Source organism: Pristis pectinata, chromosome 20 (genome assembly GCF_009764475.1).
Source record: "Pristis pectinata isolate sPriPec2 chromosome 20, sPriPec2.1.pri, whole genome shotgun sequence".
Lineage (NCBI taxonomy): Eukaryota > Metazoa > Chordata > Chondrichthyes > Rhinopristiformes > Pristidae > Pristis > Pristis pectinata.
Window position 1 is genome coordinate 13,149,631 of NC_067424.1, and position 20,501 is coordinate 13,170,131.

At 42.2% G+C, this 20,501-nt stretch overlaps 1 protein-coding gene across 1 annotated transcript in view; it reads right to left on the reverse strand.

The window, feature by feature from the left end:
• Positions 1–1,939: 1,939 nt before the first annotated feature.
• rap1aa (RAP1A, member of RAS oncogene family a) overlaps positions 1,940–20,501 on the reverse strand; it is a 100,481-nt gene continuing 81,919 nt past the window's right edge. The window contains exons 6-8 of the mRNA XM_052034482.1: positions 11,278–11,421; positions 5,446–5,561; positions 1,940–2,560 (exon numbers count right to left, since the gene is read on the reverse strand). Of these exons, the coding sequence (XP_051890442.1) occupies positions 5,475–5,561; positions 11,278–11,421 (231 nt within the window). The 3' untranslated portion in view covers positions 1,940–2,560; positions 5,446–5,474. The remainder of the gene's footprint in view (positions 2,561–5,445; positions 5,562–11,277; positions 11,422–20,501) is intronic.

Here is a 20,501-nt window from a genome sequence, read left to right on the forward strand (position 1 = left end):
CAGCACAAGATTAAACCGGTTCAGTGGTGCCATCTTGTGGGAAAGGTTGAACTAGGCCCTAAAGATTTGAAATGTGAAGATTATTGAAGAAAAAAATTAAAATACAATACTTAGTAATCAAATTCAGTTGAAAGCAAAAATCAAGAAAGGTTAGGATAAAGGAACTTTGGCATTTGGAAGTTGTCACAACCTAAAATCTGAACCCTAATAAGAACCACTTAATTAATAGTACTGTTGGTTGTCAATGAGCCAACCCCGCTCAGTCAAAACCCTCCAGTTTCAAAAGGCTGATCAAGTAGACCCACAACTCAAATGGGTACATACAAGAACTTAGACCAACACGTTCAATTCACTTTATTATCAAGGTTTTTACACAATGGTAATATGGCACTATGTGGCAATTTGGGAACTGATTTATTATGGTGACATGAAGACCTACACCATTCAGAACATTCAAGAAAAAAAACCGGTGACAAGGGTTTCCTGCTTAACGAGCAACCTTGTGGTTAGTATTTCTCATCACACAGACCCCACCCAATTACTATAATCTACTTTTCCCCCCTTACAAGCATCTGCTGTTTACCTCGAATATTCCATGTCATAGAAGGTGGTTTCACATTCTGAACAGACCATGTCATTATTGGATTGATGATATTAAAATTATGGCTCCTACTTTTGGCTTACCTCCAATGAAAACATCTGATCAAATTCCTTTATAAAATCTACAAAAAGTTACCTTTCCAACATTTTTCCCACCAGAAGATCTCTGCTTGTTCAGCCTTCACCGAATAGTTAATAACCAGAGTTCTCCAACTTTCATTTACATAATTTACTACAAGATCTTAAACTTGCAATACATGTGCAATACCCAAACGTGAAATATACACAAACATTTAGAAGAGAATGGGAGGGAAAAAGCAAAACCTTGAAACAGTAACTTTATTAAAATCACTACAGCTGTAGAGAGTGATACTTCTGAACCTCCCTTGACTATGAAAAATCAAAATGTCAGCCTCTGCAGAACCTTTTAACCTGACTGGAATGAATTTGTAAACTCACCCATTTAAATGAATTTATTAAGTTAGAGACTATATAAATGCAAATAATCCATTACATTTAACCAGGATATCAAACCAAAGTAACAAATTTGCAAAAGCCAGGAAGTTCAGAACAGATGACACAAGGTTGGATTTTAAGCAGCATTCCAAAAAGTTAGAGGCAAGAGATTTAAGGATGAATTCCACAACTTAGAGACCGAGGTGTCTGAAAACAGCTATGGTACAAACACAAGGAGGCAGTATCTGAGAAGCACTGAGACCCTGAAGGCTCAGACTGGAAAAGGATACGTTAATGCAGGCATGGCAGGAAGGTCTTTACTTGCTTGAAAATAATGCTAGGATTTTAAAATTGAGGTGGGTAGAATAGGAGCCGGTTACCAGATTGGCAATTAGGCAGTATGGGAGGCTTGCAATGATACACCTGGAAAAATTAAGTTTAAGGCACTACATTTTGTGAAAATTCCTCTCAAATTGCTGTGTTAGCAAAGTATTGGTAATCTTACTCACCAAGACAAGCTGAAAAGGAAAAACTACTTGTCCCAGAAGTCTTAACAGCAAAAATTTCATAGACCATTGAAGTTTAATAACAGCACTAGTTCAGAACTTGTATGAATTAACAATGTGTAAAATTTCTGATCCATTTACCATTTTATGTACTCAAGGATGTCTTTCAAACTCATGTTAAGTTCAAAGCTTGCAGGTGAAAAAGGCCTGGCACAGTCTGTTGCACAAGGGGAGGGAGAAGTGTAAGATAGTGCATGCAGCAGTCTAGTGCCAGAATTTCCCAGAATGAAACATCCTGCCATATCTGCAACGCAGCACACTGATCAAAAAATTTAAACTTAGATTCAAAAGGAAACAAATGAGACCCAGGAAGCAAATTTAGAGTTGGTTTAGTATAATATATTTGAGCTTTGAAAGAGACATAGAAATCAGCTTTCCACAGTTTTCCTATAAAAGACCCCATTTTCCAAAGCAATATGCACAAAACATTTTTAATTAGAATACAATTGTATAGTGAAAGTAAGGTGATCCTGCAACGTCCCAATATAAAATGGAGTCACAATGACCAAAAGTAGATGTTAACTGTTGGGATAAGTCCATCAAGGAACCATATGGACTAAAAATGTCAAAAACCATCAATGAACTATTAGTGCTTGATAGGGAGAAGAGGTGCAATGATAAAAGGCCAATATGTAATCAACTCTTAATTTCACTTGCAACATCTACAACATTGGAAATGTGTCCATGCTTTTTTGTATAATCATACAACTAACTCATCATTAAATCCACATTGGCTATAACCACTATGCAAAAAGGTGAAAATACTGTCTGTTCAAGCGATGCACATGGCAAATTTCAGGAACAGTATGTGCAAACGGTCTTCTGGAGATCTTTTTAAATTGAAGATATAAAAACGGGTGAAGCCTCTTCAGATATGTTAATTTTTTTTTGAAATTGGAAACGCTGGCACTTTCCAATTAGGCAACAGTTCTTCATACCTGAAAATAAAAGAATACAGCTAGTCACAAAAGCTAATTCACATTACCATTGCAAACTTATAAATACTGCAAACCAGAATACAATTCATCCAGAGTTTAACAGCCTCAGTTTCCATGTCAATTAGAAGTGGGAAAATGGACTACTTTAAAACAAAGATCTTTGGCATCTGGTATATTAGAATTTTCAAAAAAAAGCACTCCAAACCTGGACTTTACCCATTCGGAACAAATGTTAACAGTGGACCCAAGCTTTTAAGAGTGAAATCAAATTTCAGTCTATGATGGCCATAGAATGCTTGAAATGGTAACTATGAATTCAAGAGAAACAGGTTTGACAAAACAATTGAGGGACACAAGAGGTATTGTTTAGAGAAAACAATTGAGGGATACGAGTAATATTGTAATTTTGACCTTGGAAATTGAGCAGATGGATTGCAATGGCCTTGTGTACATTGCCACACAAATACTGATCAGTAAAGCTCTAGTTATCCATTCAATATCTGATGTTGCCTTTTACGAAGAGCAGGATGGTAAATTTAAAGCTGTGGCAAACAGCATCAGTTTTAAGGTACTAACCTGGCAAACATACACTTTGCAGCAAATTTAAACAGGATGTCATTCACACAATTGGGACATTTAGTTACTAAAACAGTCCTGCCTAATCAGAAAATACTAGCTCAAACAGCACAAATCAACAAACAAACTGGAATTAAAACCACTAAATAGCAAAGCATTATGAAGCCAGAATGTTAATTCAGAAGCAATAAAAGTCCACTAATCAAGAATTTACCAAGATACAATTGGCTAGTATATCAATATTCTTGACTAATGTAACCAATATTACCTTAACCTAAGTGTTGGAAGTATCTAAAATGGAGAGGGTAATTTACAACAATTCCTGGAAATGCTAGCATTTTATGCCAAATGCTGACATCTACCAGGAGTCTCAGGAGATTCTGGATTCCCACATGAACAGGGCTACAAACTTCCTGGGAACTTTATACAAATTTTCTCAACTGTTCTGATGTTGGTCTCCTCAGGGTGCAAAGGGCAAGTGAAAGGCCACTGTGGTTTTTAGTAGTTAAACAGGAATAGGGACCCCATTCACTTGAGCAGAAAAGGCTGCCAAGTGTTGTTAATTTACTGTCTTTATTGAATAAAGATTAGGCGTGTGTTACATTTAAGGTTTTAATTGATTTTTAACTATCTGGCACTTCCACATTACATTCTTAATTCTTGTTTGATAGCCAGAGGGGAGCAGCTTATTCTCAACTGCACCACAGGCAAGACTGGTCTCTCCCATCTGGTGATACAATAAAGCACAAGGGACTTGCCATTTTGAACAAGGATCAGATCAATAGTAAGTCAGGCAGATCACCACTGACAGCAAGTTCTGGGTCAGCATTCTTACCTCCATTGTTATTTCAAAGACACTAATTCCACATTTTAATGAAAGCACACATCAAGCAATAGCTGAAAATCACATGCCTTGTAAAATAAATGGAGAAATAAGACTGCTTAAATACATTTAGTACACCACTACCATATATTATATGGCAATATCCTAGCACTCCCATTTCTTGCTTCTTACACATTGCCAATTTTCACTATTGTTGGATACTACACCTGAAATTCTTTCATTAAACCACTTCACTCTTCAAAACAGATATTACCCAATTTGTGCAAGATAAATTGATCAGCCTTTGAGATGTTGTCTCAAGACATCTTGTGACACCAAATATAAAACTGTTTCTACGAAGATCAAATATTTGAACACGATGCTTATATGCAAACCTCAATCTTCCCTTTTACAACCTCCCAATTCATTCAAACTGATACAATTATGGAGTACTGTGGAGAAAATTTTCAACCTGCATTTCAGATTGGTAACTTAAAAGGGATTTGGAGGGATGCATTAGGGGTGGTGGCAAAAAGAGCTTTCCCTTCAGAAGACCAAGCTGAATGAAGGGATAATTCCCCCATGACTAGATTGTCGTTGCCCCACCAGGTCTGTGAAATAAGTTCCATTCCTCCAGTTCTGGCAACTTCCTCTTATACAGAGGTCTTTAATGTAGTAAAAAAAGTCTCAAGCCACTTCACGAGCTTTAAACAAATCAATACAATGGTACCAAGAGAGATACCGATGAACAAGACCTTGGTCAGAGGTAGGTTTGGGTCAGAGTTTTAAAATAAAAAGCAAAGGAGATGGAAGGATTTAGGTTGGAAATTCTAAAGCTTAAAAATTGCAGATAATGTTACAGCACAAATGGTGAAGCAATTAAGTGTAGAGATGAGTAGAAAGTTTAGGTCAATATATAGGACTGGAGATTACAAGATGGGAGGCCATGAGGGATGCAAATTTTAAAATTAATGTATTAATTCAGAGAGCAAATACAGAGATCCTGAGTGACCTCAGCTTTAGAGAATAAAACAAGGCTGACCTAGACAGCAGTGGAAGAGTCTAGAAGTAACAAATACTTAGATGAAAGTTGCAGTTGATAAGCTGAGACAAGGGTGGAACTAAGTGGAATTATGAAGCTGGAAGTAGTTAATCTTAACGATGACAGAATTCTGTGACTAGTTTCAGAAAACTTCCAGGGACAAGGATGGATCCAGTGGCTAAGAAATAATTTGAATCAGGAACCAAAAGGGAAGGCTTCAGTCTTCCCAATATTAAGCTGGAGGAAAATTCTGCTGAGAGGAAGCTGATGGTAGAGTCTTCGAGCATAGATACCAAGGACAGAAGATACCAAGCAGATAAATAAAAATTCTTTGTAAACTGAAGAGGATTTGCAGCTAAAACTGACATCCCCATCCTACATTGTCACCTGCAGCAAGGTGACATTTCAATGGTACACTCACATAATGAATGACTAAGATCATACCTGGCTCAGACCTGCTGCATAGCAGAAGTTTAAAGCAGCATACATTGGGATTTCTTCTTTTTCAACTTTTCCACTGGCGCTTTCCTATTGATCTGTCTGACCAGGTCATAAAAGATCTGTAGAAACAGAATATGTTTTACTTAGAGACAAACACAATTAGAGTGGCATAGCTAGTAGAGCCACTGTCTCATAGCACTGGAGACATGGGTTCAATCCTGACCTTGGGTGCTGTCTATGCGGACTTTGCACTTCTTCCTGTAACCATGTGGGTTTCCTGTGGGTGCTCCAGTTTCCTCCCTAATCCCAAAGTGTGGGTTGGTAGCTTAACTGGCCACTGTAAATTACACCCAGTGTGTAGGTGGGTGGTAGAACTTTGGCAGGGGGGGTGGAATGACAAGAATGTGGGGAGAGAAAAGTGGGATTAGTGTAAACCGGTGGATGACACAGACTTGATGGGCCACAGAGTTAGTTTCCATACTGCATCTCTTTATGACTCTATACACAATGGTGGGTGGTGTGGAAAAGTGCTATTTCTTTAACATCTGAAGGAGATGCATTATATATCAATGCAGCAGAATGAACTGTTAGGAGTCATATCCCCTGATTAAAACAAATTTTCATATTTTACAACAGCAACTTCATTCTAAACCATCTCCTTTAAATCAAATTGTTTTAGAACACTGATAAAATGGCACTTTATAAATGCAAATCTGTGTCTGGTGGGGGGGGGGGAAGGGGGAGGAAAAACAAAATGAGTGTGGGGGGCAAGAATTGATGAAGGGCAAAGCAATGACAATGGGGGAAACCATCTTAGTTTTGGGAGGTGTCTCAGTCACAAGGCTGTTGAGAGAGGGGCAGGGTGTCTGCTTATTTACATAAAAATTTGGGCTGGAAGATTTGGTCAAATTTTTAGCTGACCCTAAGGTAGGGAATGAAGATCCTGAAATAGAAGAGTTTACATAACATTTACAAGTGAGAAGACTTGCGATAAAGTTGTTCCATCATTCAGTCCCACACAGACAAAAACCTTGAAATCAAACAAAAAGGGGATTGAAGATAGAGGGATATTCATGATGCCAGGAGGAATGGGAAAGACTATTCAGAACATTTGAAGCCACAACTGGATAAATGATCAGAGTTCCAGCAGTGATCCAAATAGCCTCCGTACACTAAATTATGATCTTGTAGCGGTTGCTACCGCGAAATAAAACAAGACACTAGTCGGAGGACTGTCGAACAAGAACTGGTTTATTTTCCCGCCTTGCGCGGGCCCTTTAAGGGAGACTGTTCCCGCCCAATCCAACCGGCAATGACGTAAGTACTACATCATCAAGACTTTCCCACGCTCGGATTCTCCCCGTCGCTCGGAAAAGACGAGGCCCGCCGCCATCTTGGGCCTCGTCGCTCGACCGACTAAACGATGAGTCGCCACACAACCCCCCCCAGAACCAGCGATACAGTCCCCAAGGTCCGCGGGCTGTGCCAGCTGCCGCTTAGGGGGCCGGCCTCTGCGTCGCGGCGTTGCAACCTCGACAGGCTGCTGCAGATCCAAATGGGCCGGTTTGAGGCGGTCCGCCGTGAAAACCTGTTCCCTGCCTCCAATGTCCAAAATAAAGGTGGATCCATTATTCCTTATGACTCGGAACGGTCCCTCATATGGTCGTTGCAATGGCGCCCGAGGTGTGCCCCTGCGAACAAAAACAAACTTACAGTTCCATAGATCCTTGGGCTGGCAGGATGGGGCTTGACCATGCCGTGAGGTGGGAATCGGGGCCAAGTTGCCGAGCTTCTCGCGCAGTCTTTGTAGGACTGCTGGGGGTTGTTCCCCTTGGTCCCGAAGGGCAGAGGTCTTCTTTGGGGGCAGTGCGTATGCCAAGCAGGACCCAAGGCAGCTCGTCAACCCAGTTAGGACCCTTCAGGCGGGCCATCAAGGCTGATTTCAGATGGCGGTGAAAACGTTCCACCAACCCGTTTGATTGAGGATGGTAAGCCGTGGTGGTGTGCAGCTGCGTCCCTAGCAGGTTCGCTAATGCAGTCCAGAGACTGGAAGTGAATTGGGTGCCTCTGTCTGAAGTGATGTGGGCCGGAACACCAAAACGTGAAACCCAAGTTGTGAGCAGCACCCGGGCGCAGGAATCAGTTGTGATGTCAGTCGGGGGTTGCCTCAGGCCACCTCGTGAACCGGTCCACGATTGTAAGGAGGTACCGGGCTCCTCTTGAAACCAGCAGAGGGCCCACGAGGTCGACGTGCATGTGGTCGAACCTCCTACGGGTAGGCTTGAACTGCTGTGGCGGGACCTTGGTGTGTCGCTGGATTTTTGACGTCTGGCAGTGCGGACAAGTCCAGGCCCACTCACTGACCTGTTTGCGCAGGTCATGCCAGACAAACTTGCTGGCGACCAGTCGGACAGTTGATCTGATGGAAGGGTGTGCCAACCCATGTACCGAGTCAAAAACGCGTCTCCGCCAGGCTGCAGGGACTATAGGGCGGGGTTGACCAGTCGCAACGTCGCAAAGTAGGGTCCGCTGACTTGGACCAACCACGAAATCTCAGAGCTGCAGGCCCGAGACTGCGGTTCTGTAGCTGGGCAGTTCGTCGTCGGCCTGCTGTGCGTCAGCTAGGGCCGTGTAGTCGACACCCAAGGATAGGTTGTGGATGGTCGGTCTGGAAAGTGCATCAGTAATGACATTATCCTTTCCGGAGACATGTTGGATGTCAGTTGTGAATTCGGAAATGTAGGATAAATGTCTCTGCTGCCGAGCTGACCAGGGATCGGAGACTTTGGAGAAGGCAAAGGACACTGGCTTATGATCGGTGAAAGTGGTGAAAGGCCTGCCTTCTAGAAAGTATCGGAAATGCCGGACCGCCAGATACAGTGCTAGGAGTTCCCGATCAAAAGCGCTGTACTTCAGTTCGGGCAGTCTAAGGTGCTTGCTGAAAAATGCCAAGGGTTGCCAGCGGCCTTCGAGTAGCTGTTCCAGTACCCCACCCACCGCGGTGTTGGACGCGTCTACTGTGAGGGCGGTTGGGACGTCAGTCCTAGGGTGTACAAGCATCGTGGCGTCTGCCAGGGCGTCTTTGGCCTTAACGAAAGCAGCTGCAGTCTCGTCAGTCCAGGTGATGTCCTTGCCCTTACCAGCCAGCAGCGAGAACAGAGGGCGCATGATACGGGCTGCTGCAGGGATGAACCAATGGTAAAAGTTGACCATCCCAAGGAATTCCTGTAGGCCTTTGACTGTGTCGGGGCGGGCAAAATGGCGGATAGCGTCCACCTTGGCGGGTAAGGGTGTTGCCCCGTTGCTGGTGATTTTGTGGCCAAGGAAATCGATAGAGTCAAGTCCGAATTGGCACTTGGACGGGTTGATCGTGAGGCTGAAATCGCGGAGGCGGGAATACAGCTGGCGGAGGTGGGAAAGGTGTTCCTGGCGGTTACGGCTGGCGATCAGTATGTCACCTAAGTAAATGAACACGAAGTCCAGGTCTCGGCCTACCGCGTCCATCAGCCGCTGGAAGGTCTGCGCGGTGTTCTTAAGGCCGAACGGCATCCGAAGGAATTCGAACAGGCCGAACAGGGTGATAATCGCAGTCTTGGGGACGTCATCTGGATGGACCGGGATTTGGTGGTATCCCCGAATGAGGTCCACTTTGGAAAAGATGCGGGCCCCGTGTAAGTTCGCTGCGAAGTCCTGGATGTGAGGGATGGGATAGCGGTCCGGGGTGGTGGCGTCATTGAGCCTGTGGTAGTCGCCGCAGGGCCTCCACCCTCCGGTGGCTTTGGGGACCATGTGCAGGGGGGAGGCCCAGGGGCTGTCTGACCTGCGAACAATCCCCAGCTCCTCCATGTGACAGAACTCTTCCTTTGCCAGGCGGAGCTTGTCTGGAGGTAATCGTCGTGCTCGGGCATGAAGGGGTGGCCCTGTAGTAATGATGTGGTGTCGTACCTCGTGTTTGGGCCTAGAATTCGTAAACGAAGGTGCCAAAATTGATGGGAATTCGGCTAGGAACTTGGCGAAATCGTCACCAGAAAGGGAAATGGAGTCCAGGCACGGGGCTGGTGTGCTGATTTCTCCCAGGGGATAGGTCTGGAAGGTGCTAGAGTGGACTAACTGCTTCCCTCGCAGGTCGACTAACAGGTTGTGGGCCCGAAGGAAATCGGCTCCTAGGAGTGGTCGGGCGACAGTGGCAAGAGTAAAGGTCCAGGTAAAACAGCTGCCGCCGAATTGTAATTGAAGTGTACGGGTGCCGAAAGACCGTATCGTTGTACCGTTGGCGGCATTGAGTAGAGGACCGGGTGGCCTGTTACGAGTGTCGCGGCCGGTCAGGGGCAAAATACTGACCTCCGCTCCAGTATCAACGAGGAAATGCCGTCCAGATTTCTTGTCCTGAACGAATAGGAGGCTCTGTCGGCGGCCAGCCACCGTAGCCATCAGCGGCGGCTGGCCCTGGCATTTCCCTGAAACTTGCAGGGTGGGCGGCATCGACGGGCCTCCGCACCCCACCTCTGATGGTAGGAGCACAGCTGGTCACCCGTGTTGTCGTTTGCGTTCCTGGGGTGTGGTTGCTCGGTTGCTGGAGCCGGGCTTGCGGCCTGGTGATTTGACTGACGGACGAACCGCTCTCGCGCTTGGCCCTCCACAGGATATCTGCCCGGGCGGCCACCTCACGGGGGTTGCTGAAGTCGGCATCAGCTAACAACAGGTGGATGTCATCGGGGAGCTGTTCGAGGAAGGCCTGTTCGAACATCAGGCATGGCTTGTGTCCCTCGGCCAATGCCAGCATCTCATTCATTAGGGCGGATGGGGATCTGTCCCCCAGGCCATCCAGATGAAGCAGGCGGGCGGCACGCTCACGACGGGAGAGGCCGAAGGTCCGAATCAAAAGGTCTTTGAAAGCCGGGTACTTATCTTCCTCCAGAGGCGACTGGTTGAAGTCTCCAACCTGGGCAGCTGTCTCTTGGTCCAGAGAGCTAACCACATGGTAGTACTTCGTGGAGTCGAAGGTGATCTGCCGAAGGTGGAATTGTGCTTTGGCCTGGTCAAACCAGACGCTGGGCCGAAGTGTCCAAAAGGTGGGCAGCTTGAGGGCCACTGTGTTGGCTGCTGCGCTGTCGGCCATTGCGCAGGTCCAAAATCCGTTTGGACCGTTGGGGTCACCAATGTAGCGGTTGCTACCGCGAAATGAAACAAGACGCTAGTCGGAGGACTGTCGAACAAGAACTGGTTTATTTTCCCGCCTTGCGCGGGCCCTTTAAGGGAGACTGTTCCCGCCCAATCCAACCAGCAATGACATAAGTACTACGTTATCAAGACTTTCCCGCATGCGGGTTCTCCCCGTCGCTCGGGAAAGATGAGGCCCGCTGCCATCTTGGGCCTCGTCGCTCCGACGCCGCCTGACCCGACTGCCGAGCCGGTTCGACCAACTAAACGGTGAGTCGCCACAATCTTAATGATTAAACAGCCTTCCTTTATACAGCAAATTATGACCTTTATGATTAAAGGATAGAATATAACATGAAGAAAACAAGAGGCAAGTACTCAATTCATAACCTTGTCCAAGAATGGGAACTGTATGCCAAATGGCAGAGAAATCTTCCTCAGTAACATTTATTTTTTATATTACACATTCGCTTGCCAGCAAGAGAACAGCTAGACAAGTAAACCTCCTTTCTACATTCTAAGTAGATCTCTTTCCAACCTACTGTACTAATCAATCTTAGTATAACTAATCCACAAATTAATCTCTCAGAGAATGGAGGGACAGTACTGGCATGTAAAGTGAAACCAGTCAAACTCACTTAAGTTGAACCTTACAGAATGGACATCTGTACATACCTCGTTAACATTGATCTTCGACTTTGCAGAGGACTCTAAAAAGGCACAGTTGTTCCACTGTCTTGCTAGGTTCTGGCCCTGTTCTTTTCCCACTACTCGCTCATCTTCCAAGTCGCATTTATTGCCAACCAGAATCATGGGAACCTGAGTGGAAACAAGTAACAATACTAGACTTTGGTTTAAAAATTCTTGCGTCAAAATTTAATATTCCTACTTTATTTGGTATTATTACATTACCTACTTGGATTGTATGTCAAAGGACAAGACAAATGCTTCCCCTTATGGATTAAAATAATCCTACTCATCAATACTTTTACTTATAGCAATATTGTGTCAAGGAACCAAAATTATAATGGAGCTCAAAATGATTAGATTCACCTCAGATGGGTTAAGGCTTAATATCTCAATTTCAGTGGCAACTTCACATTCTATTGAAAGGGAAAAAGATGAAGTTAAAGTGCAGTTACAATAGCCATTGTAAACTTGAGTGCTTAACTTCCTGTGCAGCCCAACATCAACATTAGAAATATTGACTGGGTGACTGGTGAAATAATCCTGCACTTTAGCAAACTTCCATGAACATGCTGCATTCCTCCAATGACTGCCATCAAATTCCTGACTAGCTTCTCCAATGTAGGTTTAGTTCAAGCTCCAAGATGACAGTCCAATTTTTGGATATCAAAGCATTTGGGTTGGTAATAATTGCCTTAATTACCACACTAGTTTGTAAAAGGCAATACAAGTGACCAAGTTACAGCACCAGCTAGTGTAAACAAATTTCAATAAATTGACAATACTCTGGTTAGCATCCACTTAGAACAAAGTAGTAATGTTTAGATCTGATTTACAGTTTAGTGCACAAGTCTTTATAATATCAAGTTGAGTTATCAAAGATGATTCCACTGGACTGGCATGGACCAGGCGATAATATGATAAAGAATATATGACAAGTCTGGAAAGCCCATTTTCTGGGATGAAGGTTCACTGCATCTGGATTAACAGTTGGCACAGTGCCTTCATGAGGTCCAACATCAAATTTTAGAACCACCTGCCCACTTCCACCCCAAAAACATTTATTGAACTAGCTCATGTTGGAAGGCGATGGTCCCGACTCATGAGCTAGTGATTCCACAATATCCATTCAACATTTCCACTAATCCCCGTTTCTAGGCGATTGATTCCCCCCCCCCCCCCCAACCAAGTGGAAGCTCGATAAGCCAATTCACTCCACTTAAATGATCAACTATATATTGAAATGCTTATAGATCAGAAGGAATTAGAGTGACAGGCAGCTTCTGTCTGGCATCAATAATTATATATTTTTTTAAAAATCCAACATTGTGATCACTTTCCAGTTTTAGTCCCCAAAACAACTTATTGATCCCATTTTCACAATGTCATGGTGAGAAATAACCCAACTTCAGTTACAATTGAAGTAATCATTACATGTTTACAATTCTCAAATAGCACTATTTCCATTTAAAAAACTTCTGTCACCATAAGAGGAGGTTGTGGACAGAGATCGCTTAAAGTGAAATTTAAAATCTTATGCAGAAAGGTATGAACACTTTAGCTGAAAAGCATTAATGTAGTAAGACAGCACAGTCCTTATGCTACCAAATCAGAAATGTAGATTTAATGGAATAATCTGAAAAAAGTGTCAGACCATGAAACAAATGATTTTTTTTTAAAGGAAGCATCTAGTAATGCAATGCCCTTGGGGAAAGAAATATGCAGCTCTTAGCCCTTCTACTTGTGAGATTTCAGACCCAGAGAAATGCACCTGACTCAGGTGTCTGGTGGCCTAGCAAGCCATCAAGTTACAAATTATGAAACAACAAAATCAGCCAGATCACCTAGCAGTATCCTGGGTACTAGACATTGATGCAACCAAGGCACCCGCAGCCAAAAGTCCTCTACACAAGCAACTGGGGGCTTATGCCACAATTGGTAACCATCCTACAGATTAATCAAGCAACAGCTCAACACGCCAGAGGCAACATCCCGAACTCCTACATCACCAGGAGGAAGCACAGAGCTTCAAGTTGGAATGGAGCAATTCTGGGAGTCACAACATTGTAATCCAGATACAGTTTAAGCATCAGACCAAAGTGGACAAGAAAACTTGTCTGCTTTCCTTTACTAGCACAGAATACATCAGTCTAGTATCACAACCACTGACCAACATCTGAAGGACAAGGCTACTAGACTAGACAGATGAGAAACAATGAAAAAGGAAAAAAGCTACTTGGCATCATCCTCACCAAGGTGGGCTGATCCATTTGCAGCAGCTTTAAATGGTAGATGTGATCACTTGCAAACAAATATGAATTAACCAAGTCTAATACACTTCCTTTATACTCAACAGCATTAATATCTCCAAATTTTGAGGTACATCACTAAAGTAGAGGAGATTATCACAAAAATTTGTAATTTCTAGTAATTCCTAGGGTAGGGACATATTCGGCACAGCTTTGTGGGCCGAAGGGCCTGAATTGTGCTGTGATTGTTCTATGTTCTAAAAATACTATGCCAAGGCTTCTTCAATGTCACCTCCAAAATAGAGGATGAGGACAGTGGAAAACTGGGAACACTAAAGTTAAGTACCATCCTGACTTAACATTCTTCCACTGCAGAAGTCATATCCTGGAACTCCCTGACCATAACTTCACAACATGATCTCCAGCAAGTTGAGATTCATTAAACCAGAGAGTTGGGCAACAAGTGGGCTTCCATGATTGAATTGAAAATGACTGGAAGTTTAACATCTCCACAAGAGAATTTGGCTCTATCAATGCTGATCAGCCCAGCATCAGGGCACCAACCTGCTACCATAGCTAAACAATACATTCCTGGAAGGGATGATGTCCACTTGTACTTTTTCCACTTTGTAAACTTTGTTTGGTTGCAAACTGCTTGATCATTCAAATCCTTTCAACTTAATCTCTTCTCAATTTAAATCCTCTAATAACTTCAGAATCCAGCTATTGGAGGTGTGTATACGCATAATCAAGATGTGCAAAGCTTGCTCCTTGGCATTAGACAGGAACTAAAATGTAAACAATGGCTGTACACCTGAGATTAGCACAATAAATATTACATAGATTCAACACATGTATAAACAATTGAAAAAAGAACAGGATGGCAACAAGGCAGCACAGCAAAAACAGGCAAAGTGTTTTTGTTTTAGAAGTTTGCATGTAATTGCAGGAACACTGATGTGCTGTAATGCTGAAAAAGAATCTATTACAGTGGACATACATACCAGTTGTAGCGGGGAGGGGACAAATGGGCAAGCCAAAACACTTCTAGTTTTAGAACACCACACTAACTCAACATTTTAAGACTTCCCTTAAACAGTTTTGCTGCTCTTCAATGCCAAGGAAGATTTAAACAATATCTGTCCAGTATTATTTTTAGATATCTCACTAAACAGCACTAAAAACAATGGTCCATGATTCATGGACAAATCATTTTTCTTAAATAAAATCCTTTGAAATATTTGGCTCCGTGGCAGATCTCAAGTTCACTTCTTGTACAAGATGACTAATTTGGAAATATAACTGGGTGTGGGTCTGGATAGCCCTTTCAAATTGCCAACAAAATCTGTCAAATGAGCTCTCATGTTGCAAAGTCTTGGATTTACAATTAAGCCATTTCATGACCTGATTTAGACGTAAATATGGCCTTCTAAACAATTCAATTGTAAATCACATCCTTAAGGAAAACTGCCTCTTCCCATTTTAACAATTTTTTTCAGTAAGAACACACATCCCTCCTCTCAATAGGAGAAAATCTTATAGCTGGGCAGAAATGAACTGAATCATCCAACAATTATCTTTTTCAGCAGTGTCACAAATTCCATAATTAATTTTTCCCCACAGACTCTTGATTTTAATCAGAATATGAATTATAAAATTGCCATGTAGGATCATCCAAAGAACTGGCTCAATTTTTTTTAAAATTTTATTTACAGTGTGGTAACAGGCCCTTCCGGCCCAACGAGTCTGCGCCACCCATTTTAAACCCAAATTAACTTACCCGTACGTCTTTGCAACGTGGGAGGAAACCGGAGCACCCGGAGGAAACCCACGCAGACATGGGAGAACGTACAAACTCCTTACAGACAGCGACGGGAATCAAACCCTGATTGCTGGCGCTGTAATAGCGTCGCGCTAACTGCTACATTCTAAACTTTCCAAGAAATCTTATGAATAGTCCAAGAACAGTCAAAAGGATAGGTTGAGCAAGCTAGGACTCTTCTCTTTGGAATGAAAGAGGACGAGAGGCAACTTGATAGAGGTATACAAGATAAGAGGCATAGATCGAGTGGACAGTCGGAGACTTTTACCCCCATGGCAAAAATAGCTAACATGAGGAGGCATAATGTTAAGGTGATTGGAGATTGGAGGAAATGTATAGGGGTGGGGGGGGGGGGGGGGGGGGGATGTCAGAGGCAGGTTTTTTTTGCTTTTTAATTTAAAAAGAAACAGTGGTGGGTGCATGGAATGCACTACTGGCAGAGGTGATGGAGGCAGATACATTAGGGACATTTAAGAGACTCTTAGATAGATACATGAATGATAGAAAAATTGAGGGCTACCTGGGACAAAAGGATTAGATAGATCTTAGAGCAGAATAAGATGTTGGCACAACATTCTGAGCCAAAGGGCCTGTACTATGCTGTCATGTCTATATTCTAAAATTTTGGGGTTAACAAATTGATAAAACCATAATATTTAATGAAGCAACTTAATGTACTTCAAATTAAATATCTTGCTGAATTCTAAGCCAATGATTCCAAAAGCACAGCAACTCTTAGTACTTTCCATTTTAATGTAACTGCATGTTTACACCGAAACAGAAGTTGTAAAACCCATGCAAATCTAAATCACTGGTGTGCAATGTTAGAAGAGAAATTAAGCGAGATTTAATATCCTTCTTGCTCCACTAAAGCAGTGACTTAAAGTTACCTTTCACATTTGTGCTTAAAAACATTAACATTCTACCTCAGGTACAATGTTTATTTAGTCCCATTCAATGATTGTATTTGATTTAAAAGTGAAGAATTGCCCATGAACATCCACTAATACATCACGGGCACACCCCTCCCCATCATTGGAAGTATGAGCCACTGCCTCAAGGTGGCAACATCTATCAAAGATTCCCACCATCCAGTCCATGCCATCTGCTCACAGCTACCATTGGGCAGGAGGTACAGAAGCTTGAAGTCGCACACCACTGGGTTCGAGAACATTTATTTCTTGAACCAACTGGCACAATCCTAATCACTACAGTTTAACAACACTGATTACTTTGCACTAAAATGGACTTAGTTTTAATTGTGTTCTTGTAAAAATTGTTTTATACATTTTTCTTGTGTAAGCTGCTTATGATGCTGTATGTGATGCTGCTGTAAGTTTTACATTGCACCTGTGCATACATGTACTTGTGCATATGACAAACTCAACTTTGACTTTAAAACTGTACTAGTCTCTGATTTAGGGTGTAAATTACTAAACTCTACTTTGCACCCTAATTATAGTCAAAATAGGACGTATGCATATTTAAAAAGAACAGTGTTCATTAAAAATGGTGAAAGAGCTAGCTGCACATTTAAGTTACATGCAAGTTCTTTAATTTTTCCTATTATAAATTACTTTGATAATGAAAATTGCCTTTGTAAAAAACTGAGGTTAAAACAAGGCATCGTCTGTCCTCAGGTGACACCGTTTCATAAAAGCAAGCAAGATAGTTCTGTTTTGATTGATCTTTGTCCCTCATACACTAGTAAGTGCATTAGTTCACTGGCTACCATTTACCTGACATCACATTACTTTGAAAGTACATTCAGGGCATGGAAGTTTCAAAACAGTTTAAAAAGCAAGGCTTTTCTTTCCATCTTTCTTAATGCATTTAAAATGATGCACGTGCTTGCTTTGGTTTACCTGCTACAAGATTGTGAATTATTAAAATTAAATAATTGTTTTTAATGTACAAACTTTGTTTCATTGCTCTAGCCATGTGTCATTGCAACTTTGGATTACATGCAACCCAGTTTCAATTTTAAAATTTAACTATAGATAATTAAAATCAATGTTGAGATCAGTCACATCCCCAATGACATCCATTAACAAAGACAGAACCGTCTGCAAGGAGACCTCGTTTAATCTCTCAACATACACCAGCACTCTTGAAGTACAGCACATGTAATAGAATCCAATACAGTGACATAAGGAATCCAATACACAAGGGAAAAAAGTCTGGCACACAGCAAGGTATCATTTCAATGACTTACAGAATCAGCTAACATATGCAATTTCAATACCATGGTGAGCATTGAAATGTGACTGCTGTTCTGCAAAGTTAAAATTTTAAACTGTACGCTGCTGGAATTCAAAACAAAGAAATCACACCCTCCAACTCAAAAAAAAATCATCGGTGATGCCACTTTTTTTCCACACCAAGTTCACCTGCACTGTTGGTAAACTATAATAGTGTTCTAATTATAGAAATGCATCCATAATCAACTATCCAATAGGCATAACTGGAACAGCATCCATCCTAATCATTTCCTTCCCTGTCTATTATATAAAAGTAGTGAGGAGGCCAGGTAGCAAATGCTCGTCCTCTGTTAGGTGTGCCATGAAGTCAGGTCATATGGTCTGGGATTCTGCTATGATCAATTGCTTTTTATACATTTCACAGTGTTTTTGCTCAGCCTTTTCTTTCAATAATTGCTACAAATTAAATACTAAGAAAAAAGGTTATAATTTGACTACAGAGACTGCATATTCACAATTAAAAACAGCCCTTTAGGACAAAAGGGTACAGAACCATGGAAGGGATTGAGTACTCAGTCTTAAGTGACACTACATCTCAGACCAATGTGGAAGCTGGGACGAGTCACCTCAGACATTTCATACATCACCTAGCAACAGATTAAGGAGTGCTATTAGCAGAAAAGTGAGCTAGTCAGCTGCTAAACTCTTTGGAACACATGCTCAAGAGGATGCACAATTAGACATCTATGGTGAAGAGTACTTCAGCATTCCCAACATTATATCAAGGTACAGCTCAGTTTGTAAGTTAAAGTTTTCTGTCGCAGGCTCACTGAAAGCTTGTCCTACAAAAGCTTACCAATTGCAAGATGCTCATCCAAAATTAAACTGGTCCAAGGACTGGCAAACTTTGATAACCATTGGAAATCAATAAATTTCTGGCTGCAAACTGCTTTGCTACAATGGACAGATGTACTATACAGTTGCCATGTAGGCACAGAAGTGCATATCCCCATGGACTGAATTTGGCCTTGTCACCATGGGTGGCAGTCATTCAACTTTCAACATTCAGCCATTTGGACGTGCAGAGTGACATCTCCGGACTCCCTATTACATTTGGGGTGGGGGGGGGGGGGGGGGGGGGGGAGGGAGTGGGGGAGGTGAGGAGGAGGAAAAACACTCCAACCCCATTCCAAGTTAAACCTAGTGTAATCCACCTGCAGATTTCAGGGAAAGGCAATTTTTTTTAGGTTCAATGCTTTTAATCATTTCAAACACTTGAAAATTGATTTTTTTTAAAAAAAAAGGAATAGGCCATTTGGCCCTGTGTCTGTCCCACAATTCATCTTCTACTTCAGCACCAAGTCAGAACAAATGATTTTGCATTCTTAAACCACAAAATTGAGAAACTAGCCCAATGTTTTTTTTGACAAATTCTTCACTCCTGTGCAAATAGTGAGGGAGGGAAAAACAAAACATCTAAATGATGCAAGCCAACAATATAAACTGCCTTTTAATGAATTGGCTGAAGGTTTTGTACTACACAATTTGATTCTTTTTTTCTTTTTTACAAATAATATGTTAGGGTTTTGAATTGGTAAAGAAATTTTTGTTCCAATAAAGCAGCCTCATGCTGGACAGACATGCTTGCAGTGACACTCGCTCCCAAATATCATTCATACAATAGTACCTTGCTTAGTGCTCAGAATGCAGTTCCAGGAACAAGAGTGCTAATGGAATTAGTGTTAAAAGGGCATTAAAGCACTACATATGGAGAGTGGCATTACTGACAGCACTGCAGTGCTGGAAATCTGGCACAAACCCTAGCCTTCCACACTGCTCTGCCAAGGCAAGAGCCCAACTTAGGGGAACAGTTCCAAGGAAGGCTCTTTGACCCAAAACATTAACTGTTTTCTTGTTCCACAAATACTGCTTGACTGGCTGAGATCTTCCAGCATTCTCCCATTTGTTTCAAATCCAGAATCTGCCAGTTTAATTTTTTCTCCCCCTTAGGATCCTACATTCTCTTCAATCACATTGTTAGGTGCGATTGAAGCTGCTGTCTCCCCCTCTGCTTGGCTGCAGAATAGAAAATAGCATTACTATTATTGCAAAAGTCTGTTCTGTATTCCAACACAGAACAGTTGCTTAAAAGGCCATGCACTCAACTATAGAATCTTACTGCATGCCCACATTTGGTGCTACAGTGTGGTATCTTACTGTATATGGATACAATCAGAACTTATCGCAATCTTACAATACATGGCTTACAAATCAAGATAAATAGTGTCCATAAAGCCCTCATCAGCACTTTATGGTAACATGGTAAAATTAAAGTTCATTATACCATGCGTGAAGTGCACATTAACTCCTTAACATATTTCATGTGGCTACAAAATAGTCTTTAAATTTCAGAACATTAGAGCATCCTTCAAAACTGTCACTTTATACTCTGCTGGCTCTTGAAAGAACTAACCAATTAGTTCCAGCTTCTTCCCCTTTACCCTGCAAGTTTTCCTTTAAAGTGTATGTTTAATGTCTACACCCTTCTTGAAAGTTACTACCAAATTCACCCTTTCATCCAGACCATTCCAGATCATTTGTTCAAGTCATTTACCACCCACTTGCCAACTCTCCAATGTTTATCTCAGTACTAGCCTCCAATTAATAGTTTTTCCATCCCTGAAGATCTCTATTTTGAGCTCATTAAATTTCCACTTAATCATTTTTTCTAAACAACAACCACCCAGGTGTTTCTCATTTCTCCATGACTCAATTCCCTTTCCCCATTACTACTCTGGAAAATGTTCTCTGCATCCACTCCAAGGCACTGACATCCTTTCTGAAGTGAAGATTCCAGATGTAGTCATCACCCAAAAACCCCAATTCCATATTGTAATGGTGGAAAGGTAGTAAACCAAATCTTAGGACTGAGGCCAATTG